Raw genomic sequence first — 23,760 nt, 5'->3', positions numbered from 1 at the left:
AGATTGTAACCCACTCACTAGAGGCTGTGACCCAGTCACTAGGGGCTGTAACCCACTCACTAGGGGCTGTAACCCAGTCACTAGGGATTGTAACCCAGTCACTAGAGATTGTAACCCAGTCACTAGGGGCTGTAATTCACTCACTAGAGGCTGTAATCCACTCACTAGGGGCTGTAATCCACTCACTAGAGGCTGTAATCCACTCACTAGAGGCAGTAACTCACTCATAAGACGTTGTAACCCACTCACTAGACTAGAGGCTGTAACCCACTCACTAGAGATTGTAGCCCACTCACTAGAGACTGTAACTCAGTCACTAGAAATTGTAATTCACTCACTAGAGGCTGTAATTCACTCACTAGAGGCTGTAATCCACTCACTAGAAATTGTAATGCACTCACTAGAGGCTGTAATTCACTCACTATAGGCTGGAATCCACTCACTAGAGGCTGTAATCCACTCACTAGAGGTTGTAATCCACTCACTAGAGGCTGTAACTCACTCATAAGAGGTTGTAACCCACTCACTAGAGATTATAACTCACTCACTAGAGGCTGTAATCCACTCACTAGAGGCTGTAACCCACTCACTAGAGGCTGTAATCTACTCACTAGAGGCTGTAATCCACTCACTAGAGGCTGTAACCCACTCACTAGAGATTGTGCGGTCACCTCTGCAGATATCGTTTCTACAGGTCACCGTAGTTTAAAATGTGCTATGTGATTGATAAACAAATTTCCTTTTTACAACTCTCTATTTGATCAATTCTGGATCAACCGCTTTTATACTTACGTTATTCGTGCTTTTCAATGACAGTTCGTTTCCTCGCCTAACCTTTTCTTGCCTAACCGTGTCGCTGAATACTTAATTTGCATATTGCAACATCAAAGGTGTTCATATTTTCCACTTCATTGGGTTTGCTGACATACACTGCTCAACATGCTATCGAGTCGAAATCATCGTGGTAACATATACACGTTAAATGTACGACGTGTGTACATATTCTAAAAGAGCCGTGGGCCAAGTGATATATATATATATACTAAACAAAAAAAGAAACTTCCGATTTGTACATATAGTATTTGTTGTGTTAAAGATTTCATTGTGTAATGAAATTATATAGGTAGTATTAGCCTTGAGCTGTATTATCAGGATTCATGAATTTTATCGATTATTTTGGCACTGTTAATCGTCGACAACGTGAAATTCAATTTGCACATGCATGCATGGTTCTACATGTCCCGTGTAGTATTCGGTCAATTTGTTTTATTTGTCTTACTGACATTGTTGTCAAGTGAAAGAAAACGCTTCAAAATTTGTAAAAAAATTAAAGTTTTTTACATTGTAGCATTTTTAGTATGCCAAGAATACCCAATAATTTACGCGAACGGGCGATTGGCATGCTTGATGCTGGCATGTCGACAGAAGACGTTGCAAGGCATGTTGGGAGTTCTAGTCGAGCGATACGAAATCTTCGCGTAAGATTTCGAACGACAGTAAGCACCAACGACTTGCCACCTCGTGGACGTCCGCGTGTTACAACACGTGGTCAAGACCGCTATATCATGAACACACATTTGCGCAATCGATTCCAAACTGCCACTGCTACTGCTGCTAACACACCTGGGCTTCACAATAACCGAATCAGTGGGCAAACTGTTCGTAATCGTCTGCGGGAGAACGGTTTATATGCACGACGTCCTTACGTCGGATGCGTTTTAACGCGACGTCATCGTCTAAATCGTCTTAATTGGGCACGTGTACACACTCGCTGGATACGGCGACGCTGGAATACCGTTCTTTTTTCGGATGAATCCCGATTTTCGTGGTGATGGCAGGGTGCGCGTCTACCGTTGGAGAAATGAACGCTATGCTGACTGTTGTGTTCTTGAACGAGATCGTTTCGGGGGTGGGGGTTCTGTCATGGTCTGGGCAGCCACTGCCCATGGTTATCGTTCACCACTAGTCGTCATTGATGGCAATTTAAATGCTCAACGTTACCGCGATGACATTCTCGCTCATCATGTCATTCCTCTGTTCCATAACATTGCCAACATCTCGATTTTTCAGCATGATAATGCCACCTCTCATACAGCTAGAGACACTGTAAATTTTCTTAGGACAAATAACATTGATTTCATTGATGACTGGCCCACTAAAAGTCCTGATCTCAACCCCATCGAGCATGCCTGGGATAGTCTGGACAGACGATTGAGGCGTCATCCCAACCCACCCGCTAACGTCAACGAACTTCGTCAAGCGCTCATTCAGGAATGGAACAATATTCCACACTTTAGTAAATTCTATGCGCCTGCGATGCACTGCAGTGGTCAATTCAAGAGGTGGTCATATCAGTTATTAAGTGGGTGTTTTAATTTTTAACCCCTACCACACTTGGTCAAAATTTCTCCTAGTTTCTGTTAACCTATGGCCATGATTTTTGCACCAAACGATGCATCATGGAACACTCTTTAAACGCATATATAACAATTATTCCCCCGGTTTGTTTTCATCAAGTTATGTTCAAGCAAAGTTAGCGGAAGTTTCTTAGTTTGTTCAGTATATATGCATGTATATACAAGTGATATTAATCGATGCAATTATCCCATCAGTGCTGAAGCTGAAACATGTTCTGTCTTTAAACTTCCGCTGTACAATAATGATTAATTGAATCAACCTTTCGTGACGTTTATTCAACCATTTTGCCACAAGATGTTAGTTAATACAGTCTGACAAAATAAACTAATATTATAGGCCCTATCAACATCAGATTTGAACGAAACGATAGTGTGGTTACAACCAGGGTAATCATTCTAAAATCTTGCAACATACTGTCGGCAGATGAGAGGTCAAGATAACTCAATCATGCAATAAGATACTTTTCATTTTAAATTTGTTGTTACGTGTGTCGTCATAGCAACAAATAAACCGTCAATAACAGAACGGCATTATATATTTCATGTCATACATACCTCTGTTATTGTATATATGTACATGTATAGGACTTGCCAGAGTCACACAAAAATATACTTACTAGTTAAAGTTACTTTATTTTTTGTTTAACGACACCACTAGAGCACATTGATTTATTAATCATCGGCTATTGGATGTCAAACATTTGGTAATTTTGACATATAGCCATAGAGAGGAAACTCGCTACATTTTTCCATTAGTTGAAAGGAATCTTCCCCACCATCCAACAGACAGGATAGCACATACCACGGCTTTTGATATATTAGTCGTGGTGCACTTGTTTGAACGAGAAATAGCCTAATGGATCCACTGACAAAGATCGATCCTAGATCGCATCAAGCAAACTCTTTACCACTGTGCTACGTCTCACCCCAGTCTAGCCTAATGCAAGATACATATACAACTGCTGTTTTAATAAACTCGTGTATTTTTGCCTTCAGTATACTAGAAATAGTAAAGTTTGTTTTATTTAACAACGCCACTAGAGCACATTGATTTTTTCATCGGCTATTGGACGTCAAACATGCTAAACAGTAGCCAGTAGAGCACGATCCACGTTCTTTGGTAACAGTTGTGGAAAAACTGGATGGATTGACGAAACCGGCCTCGGTAGTGTCGTGGTTAAGCCATCGGATATAGGCTGGTAGGTACAGGGTTTGCAGCCCGATACCGCTCCCACCCAGAGCGAGTTTTTGCGACTCAGTGGGTAGGTGTAAGACCAGTACACCCTCTTGTTTCTCACTAGCCACTAACAACTAACCCTCTGTCCTGGGCATACAGCCCGGACAGCTGAGGTGTATGAGGATAGCGTGCTTGAACCTTATTTGGATATAAGCATAAATAAGTTGCAATGGAAATGGATTGGGGAAACCTAATACAGATGTCCAGTGAAGAGAATCGATCTTACGTCATATTGCGCCTCGCCTCGCTCACAGTATTTTAGAAAACTGTTAAGTGTCTGTTGCAAACACAAATTAATTGGTCTTGGTCGAAATTGCTTTATAAATAACAACAGCTGACAGTTTAAATGCAGGATGTTATCCATCCATCCATCCATCCATCCATCCATCCATTTTAACATTGGAGCGGGACGTAGCTCAGTGGTAAAGCGCTAGTCTGATGCGCGGTCAGTATAGGGTTGATCCCCGTCGGTGGACCAATTGGGATATTTTTCTTTTCAGGCAGTGTACCACGACTGGTATACCAAAGGCCGTGGTATGTGCTTTCCTGTCTGTGGGATGGTGCATAAATAAGATCCCTTGCTACTAATGTGAAAATGTAGGGAGTTTTCTCTCAAAGATATTTGACATCCAATAGCCGATAATTAATATGCTCTAGTGGTGTAGTAACACAAAATAAACTTTAAATTATGGTCGAAACTGCTTTATGAATAATAATAGCTGACAGGTTCAAATGCAGGATGTCACCATCCATTTTAACATTAGCATTTCTGTAATATTTTTAAACACATTTTTTTTTTTTTTTTTGCCAAAAAACCTAAACATTTTGTAGGCATACATACATATGTATATATACTCTTCAAAAAAAGAAACGCAAAAGGGTACAAATGGGTTATAACTCCGATTTTATGTTTCCTACCAGTTCATGCTTTGTGAATATAAGGTCATTGCATGTCCCAAACACATTCCCACGGTTACATTCGATAAAACGCAGCTACTGTACAATAAAGTTCCAAAATGTGAATATTCGCAAAAACGCAGCCACGTGCAAACCATGTCACCACTGCACGTGCGTTGTCTGCACGCGCAACATGAACACCGACAGTATAAAAGTGCAGGGTGTTCGCTTGCCTGGCCTCTGTATCTGGCCGACAGTTGACAATCCAGGACATGCCACGTCTCAGTGAACCGCAGAGAAACAATGCCATCGGCCGACTAGACGCAGGAATCCAGAACGGCCGTTGCCAGGGCATTCCATGTGTCCCCAAGCACCATCTCCAGACTGTGGGACCGTTACCAGCAACATGGATCAACACGTGACCTCCCTAGATCCGGTCGACCACGGGTCACTACCCCCGGGCAGGACCGCTACATCCGGGTACGCCACCTTCGGGAACGATTGACTACTGCCACCTCCACAGCCGCAGCAATACCAGGTTTGCGCAGGATATCCGACCAGACCGTACGGAACCGCCTACGTGAGGTAGGAATTCGTGCCAGACGTCCAGTTCGAGGTGTCATCTTAACACCACAACACCGTCGACTCCGACTGCAGTGGTGCCAGACTCATCGACAATGGCCTCGACTCCGACTGCAGTGGTGCCAGACTCATCGACAATGGCCTCAACTGCGATGGAGACAGGTGTGGTTCAGTGACGAGTCCCGATTTCTGCTCCGACGTCATGATGGAAGATGTCGCGTGTATAGGCGTCGTGGTGAACGTTATGCGGCAAATTGCGTGCAGGAAGTGGACCGATTCGGCGGGGGTAGTGTCATGGTGTGGGCAGCCATCTCACACACTGGCAGAACTGACCTGGTCCACGTGCAGGGCAACCTGAATGCACAGGGCTACATTGACCAGATCCTCCGGCCACACATCGTTCCAGTTATGGCCAACGCCAACGCAGTGTTCCAACATGACAACGCCAGGCCTCACACAGCACGTCTCACAACGGCTTTCCTACAGAACAACAACATTAATGTCCTTCCTTGGCCATCGATATCACCGGATTTGAACCCAATTGAGCATCTATGGGACGAGTTGGACCGACGCCTCCGACAGCGACAACCACAGCCCCAGACCCTGTCCGAGCTGGCAGCAGCCTTGCAGGCCGAGTGGGCCACCATCCCCCGGGACGTCATCCGTACTCTGGTTGCTTCAATGGGCAGGCGGTGCCAGGCAGTTGTCAACACACGCGGAGGCCACACCCGGTATTGACTCCAGATGACCTTGACCTTGGTGGTGTGTCCTATCACTTACTCACAATGGACTAGAGTGAATTGTGAACAATCCTGCAACATTTGGTAATTATCGGACTCGCCATTCAATAATTAAATCAATTCTCCAAATGTTACGACAATGTGGTTTTGCGTTTCTTCTTTTGAAGAGTATATAAATTAATAATACAATGTGCACATTGCGGGGAATGGTATGTAGCACCGGGTTACAATCGATAAAATTCTTTAGTAAACGAGTAATACATGCATAGCAATAATATACAATATAATAACATATGTCATGTATCAATGTTGTCTGTTCTGTGCGTGGTAGCAGTGTTCAAATACTGACACAATTTAATTAGTTGTTTTGAATTGTCGCTGGACAGCAGTTGCGTTAATTTAAATGTTGATGGTTTATTATAATAAAAAGGTTTAATATATTTATCTCTTATGTTACTGTAGAAATAGAACAGAAACCGTAAACTGTATGTCATTTCAGTAATACTATAGGTGACCTCGTCTTGCGTGCCTACATGCATACGTGCGTAACTGATGTAACAAAATGTTTGCGACTTCGAAAATGTCAAATATTTTGCGGCTTGTAACAAATTAAGGTGCAGCAGTTTCCTATCGAACAGTGAACACTCGATCTTGGTTGCAGCCGGTATTGGGTTGCAAACCAAGCATTTTCCAGCATTATGTAGCCAACGACTTTAAGCACTACCCCGCCGAGGCAGGTAAAACAAATATCTACAAACCAAGTTAGGTTAGTCTCCGTACAGTGGCAATTTCCTCCCAAACCGCCATGTGGCATCATTCGCAATACAAGCATTACTAACATAGCCCACCTTTGTGATGACTTTTTTCCAGGAGAACAAAAAAAACCAAAAAAAAAAACCTTACTATTCTCGTAATTACACCATTCCTAGAGCATACGAACGGTAAAAATAAAGCAGTAATCAGAAAAGCCATCAGTTAATGGTTAGTTATTGACTAACGTGTTACATACGGTGACCGGTCAAAACCCCCTCCGGTCAAAACCCCCTCGGTCAAAACCCCCTCAGTCAAACAATAATAATAAGAGGGGGTTTTGACCGTCTGACTATTTATTGCAGGGGGTTTTGACTGGAGGGGGTTTTGACCGAGGGGGTTTTGACCGAAGGGGGTTTTCACCTGGATTCTATTTCACCTTTTACATGTATATATTACTGTCTGTCAAACTCAAAACTATCCAAAGCGACTCGCAAAACTGGCATTTTTGAAAAGGTGATCTTTGTATTAAGGTTAAAATCCATATCAGCTGTAACATGATTCTACAGGTAATGAGGACCCCACTGGAGACACAAAACATTTACTTCTTTGTCCTATTATCTATCCATGCATCTATCCAGGTGGCCACCCAGTCATCCATCCAGCCAGCCAGCCTGCCTATCTATGTATCTGTCTGTCTGTCTGTCTGTCTGTCTATTTATCTATCTACCTATCTGTGTGTGTGTGTGTGTGTGTGTGTGTGTGTGTGTGTGTGTGTGTGTGTGTGTGTGTGTGTGTGTGTGTGTGTGTGTGTGTGTGTCTCTCTCTTTATCTCTGTCTGCCTGTACCTATATACACAGATATACATGTATAAAATAAAACGTGTTTGCCTTCCCTCTCCCACCCACCCCACCAACATAGCGGTTGTCACTCCATCTCACTTCAAATATCGTTCCTACGTTCCTGGCACAGTATAGACGCATTAATTATTAAAAGAAAATGCTGCACTGCGTTTGTAAAATATGCTTCATCAATGTTTTAAAATAATCTTTATCGTAAAATGTCAGATCAGGTCAGGTCCGAGAGTTTAACGTACACATTCAGAACAACGTGTTGTAGCACACGCCTGTCGTGGGCGTAAAATATGGATAAATCTACTTTAAATACATATAATATGCCGTATGGTTGCATAATGCAGTAGAACTCATAATCCTGACGTGTAACACGTGAACAGTTTACAAAATGGCGTGGCGCAATTAGCATGTGACAAAAACATCTGAGGCTCTTGGTTGTAGGTGTACGTGCGAAGATTCTTGTCATCTGAATCATAGTCATTGTATTAAAGGATTACTTTACAAAATGACGAGGAAAAGTGGATTTTAACCGACACCGACTTGTTTAGCGTTGTTGTTGGTAGTGGTGGTGGTGTGTGTGTGTGTGGGGGGGGGGGGGGGGGGGGGGTGTCATATGGATATTTCAGGCGAGTGTGCAGGAATTTTAACAGAGGGGTCTAGACTGTTTATAGGGGGTCGAGTCATGTTCGCCATAAAATATATTGAGAAAAAAAGAAAATTGATTGAGCAGAGAGGGGTTTCGATGCCCGAAACCCTCCCCTGCACGCGCTTGCACTTTTTTTTTAAATGTGAGATTTGTTTGTTTTTGTTTGTAAGTATATGCACAAATGTGTTTTGTTCAGGCTAGATAAATGTGGTGTGCTGAAAAATATTAGATGTTTCAGGTGTGGTTAAATATAAAACAAAAAGTTCGTAAGTATTATCGCTATATTTCTATATTAACATCTATCTTGCACTTAGTAGTTTATTTAGGGTTTATTCTTAAACTATTTAGACAACCACCCATTCTGTTACTGATAATAATGCAACAGCAGACGCTGCTTGTATTTTGTTCAGCGGTATACAGCAACATGAAATATGGCTACGAATCCAAGAACCGTGAACGTAAAAACATGTAGAGATTTTGTAAATAGGAACAAAGCAATGGGAGAAACCATTAACCAACACGACGAATGCAGCCCAATTATCTGCCATGAATTAAATCAAATGTCAGTAAAGGCCACGCCGTTTAATGAACGTGCATTCTCACCGCTCCGTGTCTCACTTGTAACAACAAAGAAACCGTCTTCCCTTCCATGGTCATGGTCATAGGTTTTAACGTGCACATTCAGAACAAGCTTTTGAAGCACACGCCTGTCATGGGCGCAGGTGTCGACTTTCGTCGGCTCATAAGTCCAGGGCTCTGCTCCACGAAGCGATCTTAGTGCTACGATCACCTTAAGTACATACGGTAGCTATGCACTTAATGTGATCTTAGGGCTAAGATCGCTTCGTGGAACGGGGCCCAGGACAGTAAAGGGTTTGAGGGTGGGTGGGATAGGGGGTGCAAGGAGCCCGACCAGGCTCGGTAGCGGGCAAGGGTTGTTTTCGTGCTACTGAATTCAGAAATGTCCCGTAGGATTGATCAAAATAGAAAAGGCTGCGTAATTTGTGAAGGTAATTTTGACGCATAATTCTCTGAACGTGCACCTTAAAACCTATGACCTGACCTGACCTGACCTGACCTGCTTTTGGCGGGAGCGGAACTGGAGGTACCAGTGGCCAGATGCGGGAAAGGAAACGAATGTTTAGCATGTGGGAATAAATCCGCTTCTGCCACATAATTTACTCGTGTATATTAGCAACAAGGGCTCTTTTACAAAGGAATCTTTAACACCACATTATATTTTGTAGTTAGTGGCGTTTAATGACTTAGAGAATGAGAGAAAAACTTATTGTCACAAAAGCCACCTAGCAACAAAGTATTTTTAAAAAAACATTCCAAGACCACTGCTAAACTCCTAGGTTCAAGGGCCTAAACTCTGTGAAAAATGACTAAATCACCAAGAAAGTCAAACTTGATCTGTAACAGTACATAATAAAGCAATACACACAATTTCAGCTCAATATCGTGAGGCGTTGCGGGAGAAAAGTCAGGAAAACTAATTTTCTTATTTACCCAAGTTCAAGGGCGATAGCTCTGTCATAAATAGCCAAGAAAGAGTGTTTTGTTTGACGACACCACTAGAGCACATTGATTAATTAATCATCGGCTATTGGTAATTCTGACTCGTAGTCAACAGAGGAAACCCGGTACATTTTCCCTAATGCATCAAGAGATCTTTTATATGCACTTTCCCACAGACAGGACTACACATACCATGGCCTTTGCCCAGTTATGGTGCACTGGTTGGAACGAGGAAAAACCTATTAATTGAACTGATCCACTGAGGTTGTTCGATCATGCGACGCAAGTAACTCAGGCGAGCGCTCAACCGACTGAGCTAAATCCCGCCCAAGTTGCCATGAAAGTAAATCTTGAGACATTGTGAGGTTAAAAACCCGTCTGGAAAACTATACGTAAGACAGACGGACAGAGAGAGAAACAGACGAAGTAATACAAAATATATACTAGTCCCTTCCTGTTAGACCAGTAGGTGACTAATAAAGCACAACATGCATGTCATTGAAAACCGATTCTTCATTAAAAACAAATATACACGGCAGAACCCGAGCTCTATAGATTGCGCATAAAATATAGTGCAGCGTGCATAATAATGTGCACTGTGTATGTAAAACACGTATTAATCAGTTCTGTTAGTGTTTTATCGATCTAATACCAGCGTGCATTTCAAAATGTCTCGAATCACGTGCCTGTTTGATGCTCTGCCATTATGTAATGGGTTTGTGTAATAATCGACGTCCGTGTTTTCTTTTGACAAAATCGCTTCGCTCATTGATTTATGGCTGAACTTAAAGGCATAGTAAACTGAAAAACGAGCCTTATATGTTGGAAAGATGCATACCCGGACCACCAACACATACTGACACTTTAAGAAATGAAAAACGCGTAATTTTAGAGTTAATAAAACATCGTGATTATTCCTGCTGACTGGGGGCAGCCATTTTGTTTCGTTTTCGTGGCGTCCGGTACTATAGCTTTGGAGCGAAGTGAAGGAAATGTTTTATTTAACGACACACTCAACACATTTTATTTACGGTTATATGGCGTCGGACATATGGTTAAGGACCACACAGATATTGAGAGAGGAAACCCGCTGTCGCCACTTCATGGGCTACTCTTTTCGATTAACAGCAAGGGATCTTTTATATGCACCATCCCACAGACAGGATAACACATACCACGGCCTTTGATATACCAGTCGTGTGGAGCGAAGTGACGTCAGCTCCTACCACCTCCTGTATGCACAGTGTAAACAAACGCTCTAATTTATGATAAGACGCTTCGTGTTCATCAACCTGACTTGTAAACCAACATAAATGACTTGATAATATAATAAACCATTCAACTAATTATATTTCAAGTTGCATCAGTAGAACGAAATGGAGTTATAGTATTTTTCTCTCAAATCCAATGAAAAAATGCATATTATTAGGCCTATTGGAGCAAAAACGACCACTCACGACACCAAAGTGATAATTTTCTCTCTTTTTTTTTTCTCTTCTTTTTTTTTGGGGGGGGGGGGGGACTACATAATTTGATAGTTTTGTGATTTTAGATGGGAAAGTCTAATTAATCAATGGTTTTACAGAATTATGTACGGTAATATAGCAGGATGGCTGATAATGTCCATTACCATATTAGGAGTGGCAGTACAATACCCCGTGATCTTCGTAAAACCGGCACGTATCTTTTTATGTCTAGACAGCGGCAATTATGTACCTTCCAAATATACACCTGCCAATCAGAAATCACGGGTACAGGCCAAGGAAAAAAAAAACCCAATTAACTAAGAAAACACTCCGATTATCATTTCAGAACGTATGTTTCATCATTCTACTCACAATATTAGGCGTAATTCATATTAAAATGTGTAATGATTCGTTTGCAACCCTATATAGATGTTTGGCAGTAATGTTAATATGATAGATAGATAACCAGTTTAACGTGCTCATGTACCACTAGGGTTTTGAACATGCCTATCCACAGTCCGACCTCCGATAAGATCGGTGGCCTGACTCGGGATGGGGGGGGGGGGGGGGGGGGAGAGAGTTGAAAATGAGCAGAATTTTGAAAATACTAACAATTAGTAAAAAAAGTTAATAGAATTTTTTAAAAATTAAATAAAAAGTCACAGGCCAAAAATAAAAGGAATTGACTGCTCGGTCGAATATTTTTATAATTTGGAGCATTTTAGAAGGACGGTCCAAAAATAAATAAGAGAAAGAAGAGGGGATCGGACTATTTAATAATATTAAAAAACAAAGTAATTTCGACATGAATTTTTGAACGAAGTTCTAAAAGTTTAATATGAATAAATGTTGTTATCCAGATTCTGCCATTTTCGTTTAATTCTGCAAAATCATCCTTCCACCTCCCCCACCCCTATAAAAATGGGAGTCAGTACGCCTACGTCAGTCAGCCTACGTCAGTCGTTTGTATGCGATTCTCATATAATGTGTTTTTGTGAAAGCAAAATCAACGATTTAGCCTTCGTATAATTACCTGGTTATACGCTTATAATATTTTTTTTTTAAATATCATTCAATTAAAATGTCTTGTGGTATTGGTGTAGCGATAAAAAAGACAAATATGTAAATAATACTAATTGTCACGGGGATCCTATAATACCCTAACTGAATGAAACACGATTATCCAAATATCTCTCCTAACTGTATATCTATTAGATCTCTCTGTATCGGGCAGTATATACCCGCGTGGCTCGTCTCTAGGTATGAACAGAGATAAGATCTTATATAAAGTATATATAATATAGCACGTTTAGTTCACTAGAAAACACAACAAAAACACAATACACTTTGGAATCTGTATTAATCTACGCTAACAAATGTACTGCCGCAGTAGTTAATTAACAACAACAAATAGCAACAACCCAGAACTGATCACTTAATTAGTTAATCACTAGGTGTCTAGTTTATACAATATTCTAATCACTTCAACGTGACACAACACCCACACGTGTGATAATTGAGAAAGGGTTCCAGGGGAACTTAATTAATAAAGGAATTATAACTCTATTCCTAACTGGTTAATTTTTAATTAACCCCTTAACTACTCATTCAGTAACCTTGTAATACAGAATTAATACTGGTACCTATCACAATAAAGACAATAACCTACAGTTTACCTAGGTCCTCTAGGATGACTGGTTAAGCTTTATATATATATAGAACAGTGAGCCTACAGTTTACTGCGTCAGATTACCGGCAGCACCGTCTAAATAATATTGGTATAATACAGTATTAAAATATTTAAAGTCACATCAATCACATCAAGGTTATACAACAGAGCAGAAATAATATATTTACCAGTCCGGACGGACAACGTTCCCCCTGGAAGCCTTCCTATGTTTCTCCCTGATATCTCTAAAACCCTAGCTATTTATTATAAAATCCCAGTATCGCCTGGGGGCATATCGCGGTACCGAATACCTACAAGTGATATTTCCACAGCGACCAATACGGCATCTCTTTCTTAGAAGCCTAGACTGGTCGTCGCCTAGTTCGCCAGCAATACCCCGATCGTACCGAACTAGCGGAGGTATTACGTGCAGTATGCTGACAATGCAGTATGCTTTAGGGCAATTCAAAATATTATGTTCAACTGCATGGACGATACGGGTATTTTACAAATGAAAGGCCTAATCACGATAACGGAAAACCGAATAATAATGATAACAAACTTATTGAAATGTGTAAAATGAACAATCTCTATATTTTAAATGGTAGGGTTCGCGATGATAAGTATGTCGAAAAATAGCATATAATATAATAGGATAACGCTAGGGGACATTCAAGCTAGTCGGAAAAGTAACCTGCTACGGTGACTGTCGATTGCAACGCATGAAGTGTTAAGTATTGTACATAATTCAAGTGTGCTATTTTAATAAGCTGTATTTTGATATTCATTGTGCAAATGAACTACCTGTATACTGCAATACCGAAGACGCCCCAACTAAACATAGCCTACGCGACAATATTATATAACAAAGACACCCAGATGGAACGCGACGCTAGAAAAATGGGTAAATCGCCATGGAAGATTAAACTTGATGTATAACAGTACATGATAAAGCTACATGTATATATACAATTTTATCTCATTATCTTCAGGAATTAAGGGGGGAGGGGAAGAGTCTGGAAAATAATGTTTTATATTTCCTAAGTTCAAGGGCAAATAACTCTGTCAAAGAAAAAAAGAAATATTTTATTTAACGACGCACTCAACACATTTTTTATTTACGGTTATTTGGCGTCAGCCATATGGTTAAGGACCACACAGATATTGAGAGGAAACCCGCTGTCTCCAATACATGGGCTACTCTTTCTGGTTAGCAGCAAGGGATCTTTTATTTGCGTTTCCCACAGGCAGGATAGCACAAACCATGGCCTTTGTTGAACCAGTTATGGATCACTGATCGGTGCAAGTGGTTTATGCCTAGCCATTGAGCCTTGCGGAGCACTCACTCAGTGTTTGGAGTCGGTATCTGGATTAAAAATCCCATGCCTCGACTGGGATCCGAACCCAGTACCTACCAGCCTGTAGACCGATGGCCTAACCACGACGCCACCGAGGCCGGTCTCGGTCAAAGATAGAGAAATCGTCACTAGTATATAATAAAGCTATACATAAAATTTCACCTTAATATTCTTAAGGCACTGGGGGGGGGGGGGGGGGGGGGGAGAGTCCGGAAACTATGGCCCCACATTCTTTAGCTTCCTATGTCACTTTATTCACGTGCTAGTATGTGAAGCGATCTGTAACATTGCAGGGTCAAACCTAGCCTAAAAAGGCGGACAGGGAGGACAATAAAAAATAATCTGGCCACTGTAATTTAGGGATTTTCTAACTAAAGGAAGAAATGGTTTATTTAACGACGCACTCAACACATTTTATTTACGGTTATATGGCGTCGGATTTTTCTAACTAGACAAGAAAACATTTCTGTATTGATAGTGGTGGGTCACCTGCCCCTTCGTCCTACTTGGTACGGACCTGTGTTGCTATGATACGTCTAAGTGAAGTCTGAAAGGTAAACAAGTATATATAAACATGTATATTTAACCTGTATGATCGAATATTATGAAAATGCTTGATCCTTCCAGGCTGTCAATAACGGGCGCATACTTATGATTCATATTATTGTGGTCACGAACAGTTTACACTCACGGTCATTGCACGAAGGATATGTATACCTCAATACGTGTTGCACGACCTGGTTCAATAGATAGGTTCCGATCATTATCGTCTTGCCAAAAATAAAATAAACACCGTTACAAATTAAAGGCACATTGACATAGCTGCACAATGACCAAAATTATTCAGCAATTTTTTGTTGTTGGGAAATGTAAAGATTATTGGATAATCTTTGAAAATCTAATGTGTTGAAATGTTTCTCTGAACGCGTTTCGGTGCAACGAAGGAAGGAAATGTTTTATTTAACGACGCACTCAGCACATTTTATGTAAGGTTATATGGTATCAGGGTATCAGACATGTTTAAGGACCACACATATATTGAGAGAGGAAACCCGCTGTCGCCACTTCATGGGCTACTCTTTTCGATTTGCAACAAGGGATCTTTTATATGCACCATCCCACAGACAGGATAGTACATACCACGGCCTTTGTAACACTAGCTGTGGAGCACCAGCTGGAACGAGAAATAGCCCAATGGGTCGGTGCAAGAAATGTCGTCGACATGCCCTTCACAAATTACAACCAAACGGTTTGAGCGACAACTATTTGTATTATTGGAAATTGGAAAGAAGTGTGACTGACATGTTTAACGGGTCTCAGTATGACTTTAAATTACGTCTCTACATTTGATCAATGAATCACCAATGACTGCTATTTTGCTGGATACAGGTCCGTACCTTGCGGTGGGGGGGGGGGGGGGGGGGGGAGGGGAGGCAAGAGAGTGAGGATGACAGCTACCCTCCGAAAAATACGATAAAGTGCTGTTTTTATGAATCTCGAGAAATTCCTATATTACTGCAGCCCCTAATCTTTTTATGCCCCTCCCAATAATTATTTTGGACTAAGAAGAGTCGGCCTTCGTAGTTCAATGTGGGTTACGTGCACTATAATAATGTTATCATTGTGGTGCTACTTTATTTTGTACCGAAAAAAAGAGAAGAAAGAAATGTTTTATTTAACGACGCACTCAACACATTTTATTTACGGTTATATGGCGTCAGACATATGGTTAAGGACCACACAGATTTTGAGAGGAAACCCGCTGTCGCCACTACATGGGCTACTCTTCTGATTAGCAGCAAGGGATCTTTTATTTGCGCTTCCCACGGGCAGGATAGCACAAACCATGGCCTTTGTTGAACCAATTATGGATCACTGGTCGGTGCAAGTGGTTTACACCTACCCATTGAGCCTTGCGGAGCACTCAATCAGGGTTTGGAGTCGGTATCTGGATTAAAAATCCCATGCCTCGACTGGGATCCGAATCCAGTACCTACCAGCCTGTAGACCGATGGCCTACCACGACGCCACCGAGGCCGGTCTCATTTAATGAAATATCTTAAAATACCAATGAAATAAAAGTGTTACCAGTCACTCAGTGACGATAACACATTTTAGAGTAAAAATTTCACTATTTCACTCTAAAATGTGTTATCGTCACTGTAGAAAGTATTATTTTCACTGCAAGAAAGCCGGAACTATTTTGCTGCTGGCATTTTAAAAATAAATTGCCAAAGTTATATAATAAATAGAAAATTTCATGTTTCCTGTGAAATATGATTTATATCTCATCTCGTGAAGTTTGTAATCATATCACACTGGCTGGAACAATTTTTTTTTTTTTTTAGCCCAATGGGTCTACGTTAACCTGTGGTTTTATCCTAGAGACACTCCTACCAGTGCTACGGGGCGGGACGTAGCCCAGTGGTAAAACGCTTGCTTGATGCGCGGTTGGTTTGTGATCGATCCCCGTCGGTGGGCTCATTGGACTATTTCTCGTTCTAGCCAGTGCACCACGACTGGTATATCAAAGGCCGTGGTATGTGCTGTCCTGTCTGTGGATGGTGCATATAAAAGATCCTTTGTTACTAATATAATCGGTGGCGTCGTGGTTAGGCCATCAGTCTACAGGCTGGTAGGTACTGGGTTCGGATCCCAATCGAGGCATGGGGTTTTTAATCCAGATACCGACTCCAAACCCTGAGTGAGTACTTCGCAAGGCTCAATGGGTAGGTGTAAACCACTTGCACCGACCAGTGATCCATAACTGGTTCAACAAATGCCATGGTTTGTGCTACCCTGTCTGTGGGAAGCGCAAATAAAAGATCCCTTGCTGCCTGTCGTAAAAGAGTAGCCTATATGGCGACAGCGCGTTTCCTCTTAAAAAAACAAACAGTGTCAGAATGACCATATGTTTGACGTCCAATAGCAGATGATAAGATTTAAAAAATCAATGTGCTCTTGTGCGTCGTTAAATAAAACAAACTTTACTTTTTTCTCTCTAAGACTATATGTCAAAATTACCAAATGTTTGACATCCAATAGCCGATGATTAATAAATCAATGTGCTCTAGTGGTGTCGTTAAACAAAACAAACTTTAACTTTCCACCTGTGCTACGGACCATTAATCCAGGTAGACGCATTGACATTAATAATTAAGCGAGGTGAACAACTGCCGAGCGCGTTTCTATGAAGGTGTATTGAAAAGAACGTCGCCACAAGAATCAATATTGACCCAGATATTCCATTCTGATCTTTGTTAAAACTTACATCTCTCTTCTCTCTCTCAAAGTTAAAAGAAAACCTGTCAGTAATCTTACCGAGTGTCCGGACCCGATGAGTTCCTCTACCGCGGGACAGTCTCCTCCCTGAATCGCCCCCAACACTTCGGGTGTCCGGCTTACGCCGAGGCCCATGTCATATCCACCCCCAGTCGCCTCCACCCGTGGCACGAGCTGGGTCAGGTAATGCCTGAGTGGAAGCCTGGTGCGGTTGTCAGCGTCTATCGATCTGCTGCCACCTGTAAAAATCACAACAATGTATGCAACACGCGTTAAAAAAGAAGCTATGCTGAATACTATGCTATTTCATTCTTCACATAAAGCGAAGAAGCTATACCGTGTGTGTATGTGTGTGTGGGGTGGGGGGGGGGGGGGGGGGCGTAGCTCAGTAGTAAAGCGCTCGCTAGATGCGCGGTTGGTCTAGGATCGACCATTGTCGGTGGGCCCATTGGGATATTTCTCCTCGTTCCAGCCAGTGCATTACGACTGGTATATCAAAGGCCGTGGTATGTACTATCATGTCTGTGGGATGGTGCATATAACAGATCCCTTGCTACTAACGCAAAAATGTAGCGGGTTTCCTCTCTAAGACAATATGTCAAAATTACCAAATGTTTGACATCCAATAGCCGATGATTCATAAATCAATGTGCTCTCTTACATTGCACCCGCTACTCTGAACTATTTCTGTATTGTGATATTTATATCGAATTTTAAATACATTTTATCGATTTTAACAACAGTGCATGCAACAGTGCCAACACAGATATAAAGAGAAGTTTAACTCCAAAGTACAGTGAAATCTGCTATAGCTAAAACCTGTATCGGGCAGCGCCCTGTGTTAAGAGACCATAGTTCTGTTCGGCTATTTCTCGTTCCAGACAGTGCTCCACAACTGGTGTAACAAAGGTCGTGGTATGTACTATCCTGTCTGTGGGATGGTGCATATAATAGATCCCTTGCTGCTAATCGAAAAGAGTAGCCTATTTAGTAGCGACAGCGGGTTTCTTCTCTCAATATCTGTGTAGTTAAACAAAATAATATTTAACTTTTTATTAATTACATATTACGGTGACAAAACTTTGGTCTACAATACGAAATATTCCCTTATTAATCCTCTACCGGTCCAATCGGAGGGGGCTCTAAGTTTCAAGTCGTGTGTGTCTGTTGGTCCTGTCTGTCGGTCCGTCCGTCTATCCGAGATATAGACAGGGCTCACGCGACCATCAATTAGCAGTACAGATGGTAAACTTCTTTTTTTTAAATTAAAATACAGATTGTAAAAGTTGCACCTGTATTAAGATAATTTCTTTTTGCGTATTATTATTATTATTATTATTATTATTATTATTATTTTTGATTAAATATTCAAGTCTCCCAGCTGTTAAAAACTACCGGTATCCAAAATATCCTCTGCATGTAAAGAAATGCATTATGCAAACCAACAATAGATTAAACAAACTTAATGTTAATTTTCATGAGATGAAACTAGGGTCTGTCCCTTTAAGGATAAGCTAACAGATTTAGTGCATTCTCTGGATAATGACTTCACATTGCTAAACTTCACTCAGTGTTATCAATTAGGCCAAACAAAAAAAATTACTTGTTTCCTATTACATGCTGGAAAAATATAGGGTAGGTAGGTAGAAAAAACATTTTATTTTGGAAAATAATTTTATTTATGGATATTAAATAAAGGTGTCCTACCAGTATCCAAAATAACCTCTGCATGTATAGAAATGCATTATGCAAACCAACAATACCAGTCATCACAGTGTTTTCCCTAGAAATGAAGTAAGGTATGGTAAAGTGACGTTATGGGGGCATATTTTATGTGCAGTTTTAAATATAAGGGCTTTTTTTCCATTATACAATTTTCAAAAGGACAAAAACCTTATGGCCATTTTCTTTTCTTTATCTATTTCATAACTTAATTAAAAAAAGGAAAGTTCCCATTGACCACTTACAAAAAATAACGAAACCATCAGTATCGGTAAACATTCCCTGCCCTAGTTTATCGGAAGGTCACTAAATTTCTACAAGGCCAGTTTGTAGCTGGAGTAAATCATTAAATATAGTTATTATTATTATTATTATTATTATTATTATTATTATTATTAATCGGAACCCCTCGCTACGCTACGATATTTTCGACATTATTTTCTGAATGTCAATTATATTAGCTAGACCATAATGTCACGCATGGTATTGTTCCATTTTGACGAAAGTGGGTCTAAGCAACCCATAAATGAATTAAAATCCACTGTCATTGACACTGTCGACTAGTTCTATTGGCGAAAACATGCTTACATTTGCACGTAAATTAGGGCGAAAGCGAAAGGTCTGCTAAGTGCCCATAACTTGCTTTTTCACAAAGCGCTTCATTTGCACGCTTTGCATGTGTATTCCATGTTCCCAATGCTGAATTTCTGTATAATTGGAGCTTGCGTTCGTGTACGGTGTACACTCCAAATTCGACAATGGTACGACGTCAACTGACTATCGAAGATCGAGGAAGGGCTATTGCTTGGCTTCAGGATGGCAATACGCAAAGAAATGTTGCTCTGAGACTTGGTGTCAGTCAGAGTGTCGTTGGCCGACTGTGGCAACGGTACCAAGCAACGAATTCTGTTCGAAATCGTCCACGTTCGGGAAGACCCCGAAGCACTACAAATAGAGAGGACCGCTACATCACCAATATGGCTCTACGTCAACGCACAACCACTGCACGCCGATTACGTGACAATCTGCGGACTGCCACTGGAACTCGAGTGTCTGATCAAACCATACGCAATCGTCTGAGAGCCAATAATCTATGCTGCCGTCGCCAGGCTGTTCGACCACCACTCCTACCACGTCACAGAACGGCCAGACGTCACTGGTACACACTTCATCTGCGGTGGCAACGTGTTCAGTGGGGTCGAGTGATGTTCACTGATGAGTCCAGGTTTAGTCTCCAGTTCAACGACGGTCGGGTTCGTGTCTACAGACGTCCTGGGGAGCGCTTCGCCGACGTTAACGTTAGACAACGTCACCGGTTCGGTGGTGGCAGCGTCATGGTGTGGGGCGGCATCTCTATCCACCACAGGACCCCCCTCTATGTGGTGGATGGCAATCTGAATGGAATCCGTTATCTGAATGAGATTATCCGGCCGTTGGTTCTCCCAGGCCTTCGGCAGATTGGCGGCGGGGCAGTTCTGCAGGATGACAATGCCAGACCCCACCGCGCCAGGGTGGTAACGGACTTTCTCAGACAACCAGGTATCGCCAGGATGGATTGGCCAGCATATTCGCCTGACTTGGCCCCAATAGAGCACGCCTGGGACGAATTAGGCAGGAGAGTTCGGGATAACCATGCCCCTCCGGCCAACCTTCATGATCTGGGTCAACTTCTTATGGCAGAGTGGCAGGCCATTCCCGAAGAGTTCTTCAGACATCTGATCAACAGCATGAGGCAACGATGTGTCGAGTGTATTAGCGCCAGGGGTGGATTCACACACTATTAAACGAATGTTCTAATGTGTAAAATCCATGTTTGACAACCTTCAACTTTGACAGCATGTCATGTGACTTTCTTGTATACAGTGACGTTTATTTGTGTTTTTTTGTAAATATGGAACAATAAATTAAATTTTTGGTGTAGTTTACATCATCAATCTAATACACTCTGAAACTTATTTGGTTATAAATTTTTTACCCTTAAATTCTTTAAATGAATCTTCCATTAACATATTCCATATAGTACCTCTGCACAATACTGATTCCAAGATAAATTATGATCGAGTCGTGATGTTATACAACCATGACTCAGAATCAGGTGTTTTGACTACAGAACTGATCTTCACCACGATATATGGTTCTGACTCCGGCTGTAGGAGAACTACCACTTCAAAGCACACACAATACAGGTGCCGAAAACCTACGTCTCAAAGAAGAATGCCATGTGCGGTGGTAAAAACACGAATGTGAATAATCTGTTTTAAAGTATTAAATTGTTTTGGTTTTTTTACATAAATTCGATACTGGATAGATCCTTTCATTAGTGTTTTCTTATGACAGCGACAGTGCAGTTTTATGTTTCATTGTTAAATAACTGAACACACACACACACACACACACACACACACACACACACACACACACACACACACACACACACACACACACACACACACACACACACACAGAGAGAGAGACACAGAGACACAGAGAGACGGAGAGAGCCGTGCATACACAGACACACACACTAAAGACGGGTGTAATTTGATTATTTCTAAGTATTAACCTGAGTGTATACAGAATTATACGCGCACATTTATATTAAGCTGCACATGAATACACGAATGAAAGGTTTTGGTAAACCAAGTACACAAATAGTATTATAACTCCGGGGATTTCAATAAATGAACTATCGATGCGTGAACAGTATTATATACCGGATATGGTTAAAGCTTTCTAAAGGGTACGGAGGTGTGGTAAAGAGGCCTACTTCAAACATGTTAACATAACCGATGATTTATACACCTGGAAATTAATTTAGCACTACCTGAATAGTACCGCAGTCAAAAAAGGCACACTTTGATTGCCCACCTCATGCGCAACGGAATTTTATGTGTTATTAAATCGATGCATTGTAAACAAAAATAGCATTGAACGAAAGCGCACAAAAATGTAATATGAACTGTGTTAAAAAAAAACACCCAACTACTCTGACTTCACTGAAAAATGAGGATTAGGTTGGAACGGAAGCAGAACTGGGCGAGTCAATTATTCGCCGACAGGAGCCGGCTGAGAAGTATAAATCCAGCTTTAGAAGTAACTGTCCGTGCTGACCGAGTTTAAATCTGATATCGAACGTTTTTACTTATTCACGACTGGTGTATCAAAGGCCGTGGTATGTGCCACCCACTCGCTACTAATAAAGAAATATAGCGGGTTTCTTCTCTAAGACTAAATGTCAAAATTACCAAATGTTTGACATCAATAGCCGATTATTTATAAAATCAATGTGCTCTAGTAAATACATGTCAGGTCCGTGGGAACGATATCTGGAAAGGGGGGGAGGGGGGAGGGCACAAGCCTTTATCTTTATTTAAAATATGTTGAGTGCGTCGTTAAATAAAACATTTCTTTCTTTCTTTTTTTATATTTATTTATACTGAATGGGGCAGAAAAAAACATCCGCCACGGTACATTTTTGACTTCGAGCCTGCATAGTAGCCTACTGTACTTTTGAATACTGCAGTTGATTTTTTAAGCGTTTGTTTTAATTAACAACACCACTAGAGCACTTTGATGTATATATCATCGGCTATTGGATGTCAAACATATGGTATTTTTTTTAATATAGGAAACCCACTCATGCTGGAAATGTTTTTCGTTTAGCCAATTTTTATATGTGTAGAATATTTCTTTGAAAATTATTAAAATGTGGTTAATTTAAGGCACATTTTATTAGCCAAAGACTAAATGTTGTGGCCACTTTGTATAAAAATTAGCATTTGGCTAATTTGTAGCCCGAGTAGGCCTACTCTGACTAAGAGATCTAGACGGATATTTGGTTAGAGAGCGTTATAACTGTCAAAACGTCCGTCTAGCTCTCTTACCGTCAGAGTACTCGGGCTAGCTAAGTTGGCACTAATTTGGCAAAAGATAGGGTGAGCCTTGCATCCCCACCCTACCCCCACCCCACCCCAAATATTAAAGGTGCCCCTTTTAAGCGTTGCACTCCCTTTAGAAAAATCCAGTATCCGCCCCTGAATCAAGTCATACCGCCTACTTTTGTTTCCTCATCTCCACTCAGGCGTCGACTGTTCAGAACAAGGTAATTTAAAAATAAGCTACGTGTATTCCGTTACTTTGCTCTAATTCCAAGTTCGTATATAAAAGAACTGACCATGATATCCCAACGACACAACGAAATATAATATTGCATACAGTACAAGCGTTATTGTAATATTTTGAAAATCCTACCTATACCCGTGGCAGCGGAACTCCATGGCAGGTGACATTTTACAATTAAATGGTGCTACCTGTGTATTCGTTTGTATATAAAAAAAAAAAATCCTTCACTCACTATTGGGATGTCCCAGATAAAACTACTTGAATACAAACCAGACAAAGCTGTGCCTGCCTGTTGTCTTTTCAGTCACAGTGCGTGCACGCGTATTGTACTGCACTGTAGTTATTGACGCGTGATGCATGACTTATAGCCTGGCAGTTTTATTATGTTGTTTGTGGAACGTGTTCACGGATACCAACATTAGCCGAATTATATGAAGAAATTAAATACGGCGGTTCGCACACGTTAAATGGCAATTCTCGGAACCGAACATACGGGT

The 23,760-nt window shown here is 41.2% G+C and overlaps 1 protein-coding gene across 3 annotated transcripts in view; it reads right to left on the bottom strand.

The window, feature by feature from the left end:
* The window catches only part of LOC121375376 (ankyrin repeat domain-containing protein 50-like), a 33,687-nt gene extending 10,147 nt beyond the window's left edge, over positions 1–23,540 (bottom strand). The window contains exons 1-2 of one of the 3 annotated variants that reach the window (XM_041502798.1): positions 23,496–23,540; positions 17,459–17,658 (exon numbers count right to left, since the gene is read on the bottom strand). In XM_041502798.1, coding sequence (XP_041358732.1) covers positions 17,459–17,554 — 96 coding nt within the window. In that variant the 5' untranslated portion in view covers positions 17,555–17,658; positions 23,496–23,540. Of the gene's footprint in view, positions 1–792; positions 939–17,458; positions 17,659–23,392; positions 23,463–23,495 lie in introns of those variants that run through there. The other 2 variants (XM_041502797.1, XM_041502799.1) reach the window with 2 other exon arrangements.
* Between the last annotated feature and the right edge of the window lie 220 nt (positions 23,541–23,760).

This window comes from Gigantopelta aegis, chromosome 6 (assembly GCF_016097555.1).
Source record: "Gigantopelta aegis isolate Gae_Host chromosome 6, Gae_host_genome, whole genome shotgun sequence".
NCBI classification, from domain to species: Eukaryota; Metazoa; Mollusca; class Gastropoda; order Neomphalida; family Peltospiridae; genus Gigantopelta; species Gigantopelta aegis.
This window is presented reverse-complemented; position numbering and strand designations above follow the sequence as displayed.